We start from the raw sequence: 2,612 nt of genomic DNA, 5'->3' as shown, positions 1-2,612 counted from the left end.
TTGCCACCAATTTTCAGGAAAGCTTCAATATACCCTCGAACACTTTGGCCTGTGGGAATGAGTTTTTCAGCGCAGTATTCTTGCTGCTGTTACAAATACGTTGTCCTGTAGTATTTTGGATCAATAAAAGTACTTGTAGATAAATATACTTATTTGACAGCTCTGTGGTTGTAGTCATTTTGTGTAGGCATTTATGTTTTTGTGGGATCATTATTATTAATGGTACTGTTATTATGATGGTTGTTATTATTACAGCCATCTCCACTCCATATGTGAGGGAGCATAATGGCACAGTAACAACCAAAGGCAATAAGGCATAAGGGGATGACAGTGTAAAGGGTTTCTTGTGCTGGGGGTTTATACATGTATGTGTGCAACAAGTCTCAAATTATGTAATGTCACAAACTTTTTAAAAATAAGACAGATGTTAATCATAATTTATTTGAGGGACTTGGGCTAGCAAGGTCCTTGAATTTGTTGTTTGATGTGGCAACCCTGTATTGAGTTGAAAGGAGAAATTGAGGTCTACTCTGATTAACAGCAGCAAAACTGCGAAATAAGCCTTTCGGTTAATTCTAAATAGTTTTGTTCCATCATATGTCACAGCAAATTTGCAGATTTTTTATTTTTTCCTCAGCTTTCCTACAGTTAAGTTTAAAGTTTCTGTAATGATATCATATTGGTCTTTGTTTGGCTGTGATGTACTGTAAATACATTATCTTTAGTTTTACTGAAAGTTGATCATCCCAGGAGTTGCATATAAATGAGTGGTTGCATATCACTAATGCAGTCCATTCATTTCTTTCTGACAAAACCAAAAAAAGTCCTCATCTCACAAAACCTGCATTGCCCCTTTTTCTAATGCCTGGAGTATATGAATATAAAATGTGTACAACTTTCTAGACTATTATTTTTTCAATAGAAACTACACTCTGCAGACAAACATGTTATTTCTTCACAGAGCAGAGATACCCCACCTTGAATCAAACAGACTCTTGCAACATGAAGACAAATATTTATTTTCTATTAAACAGAATTTTTTTACACGCTTGTCTTATTTTTGGTAGGTTAAATCCATACAGAAAGGGGGTGGCTATTGGCTGGAAAAGGAGGAGATATACAGATAAAATAACTCGCATTTTTTCCGGTACATAGGACACATTAAACCTGGAATCCACAAAGTGAAAAATGCAGCCGATAAACATATTTGACAGGCAGACAATCTGAGGTGTGCAGGTGGTGATGGCTTTCTGTCTGTTTTCTTTAGACGTATTCAGACAAACAGCCAAAATCTTCATGTAAGAGAATAAAATGAGACTAAATGGGACAAACATAGTCAAAAAGGCAAAAATCAAGTCCGATATGTTGTGAAGTATTGAAGCTGAACATGCAAGTTTAATTACTAAATGGAGGTCACAAAACACTTTGTCAATGACATTTCCACAAAATGTCAAATGGATGACAAATGAAAATGCGAAAATAAAGTTCACAAATGAATACAACCATATAAGCAGAATGATAAGACCTACTCTCCATGTGTCCATAATGACATTGTAGTGTAAAGGATAACAGATACAGACGTGTCTGTCATAGGCCATGGCTGCTAAACTGCAAAACTCAACAGAACCACACGTGTAGATGTAACACATCTGCAGAAAACACCATGGCAGGCTCACTTCATGTGTATCTGAAAACATCTGTGAGAGCAGAAGAGGATAAATTGAAAGGCTGCCTCCTATTTCATTCACAAATAAATTACATAATAATATATACATTGGCTCATGCATGTTTCTGTCGACAAATATGACCACAATAAGAACTGTGTTGACCAAACATATGGAGAGGTACCATAACAGCGTTATGGTGAAATACAGGTATTTTAACTGTCCGATGTCACCATAGGCAGCCAGCACAAAAGACATAATCTCAGTTGAGTTCTCCATTTCTCTCGTGTAATATGAGTGCCACACGACGAAACACAGAGGCTCGCAACAAAAAAAACTCAGTAACAATGTTATCGATTATCCTTTTGAATGAAGCCTCAGCGCAATATTCTGCATATCCCACATTTAAATGATACAATAACCCTGGTCTGAAATAGGACAACACATTCAGGTGCTGCTCTGTCAGAATACATAAACAAAGAATCACAAAGTAACCTCATTGTGTTGAATTCAAGTTTCAGTAATGTCATTAAGTTATTTTCCAAACAACTGAGCAAAAATTTCAACATTGATCTCTGCATACCAGTTTACAACAGTATGTATCACCACACTAGTGAAAATAACAGAATGTGTGTGAGGATGTAGATATCATGACAGAAGACTAGAAAGAATACAGTATAATAACAAATATTCAAATTCACATTTTAAGATCACTAGTACCTCACATATATGAAAGCCTGCAGGTGGTTGCTGCTGCAACCCTCTAAACTGAACAAGACAAAAGCTTCCACTGAACTTTATCGTCTTCTTGTTCAAAGAGCTGGGTTGGGCTGTGCTAGAGAGCCAATCAAATACAAGCCAAACAACTTTTTTTTCAAAACATAAACCATGACATCTTTGCATAGCAGTAGGAATTCACTTTTGGCAAACTTTTCTTAATATATTTTT

At 36.0% G+C, this 2,612-nt stretch overlaps 1 protein-coding gene across 1 annotated transcript; it reads right to left on the bottom strand.

Moving 5' to 3' along the window:
• Window positions 1-1,016: 1,016 nt before the first annotated feature.
• LOC310952687 (olfactory receptor 7G1-like) lies at window positions 1,017-1,943 on the bottom strand (the record flags this gene model as incomplete). The annotated part of the gene is made up of 1 exon (XM_083921365.1): window positions 1,017-1,943. One exon carries the CDS (start codon window positions 1,941-1,943, stop codon window positions 1,017-1,019), a length of 927 nt encoding a protein of 308 aa, XP_083777491.1.
• Between the last annotated feature and the right edge of the window lie 669 nt (window positions 1,944-2,612).

Source organism: Echiichthys vipera, assembly GCF_963691815.1.
Source record: "Echiichthys vipera genome assembly, chromosome: 10".
NCBI classification, from domain to species: Eukaryota; Metazoa; Chordata; class Actinopteri; order Perciformes; family Trachinidae; genus Echiichthys; species Echiichthys vipera.
This window is presented reverse-complemented; position numbering and strand designations above follow the sequence as displayed.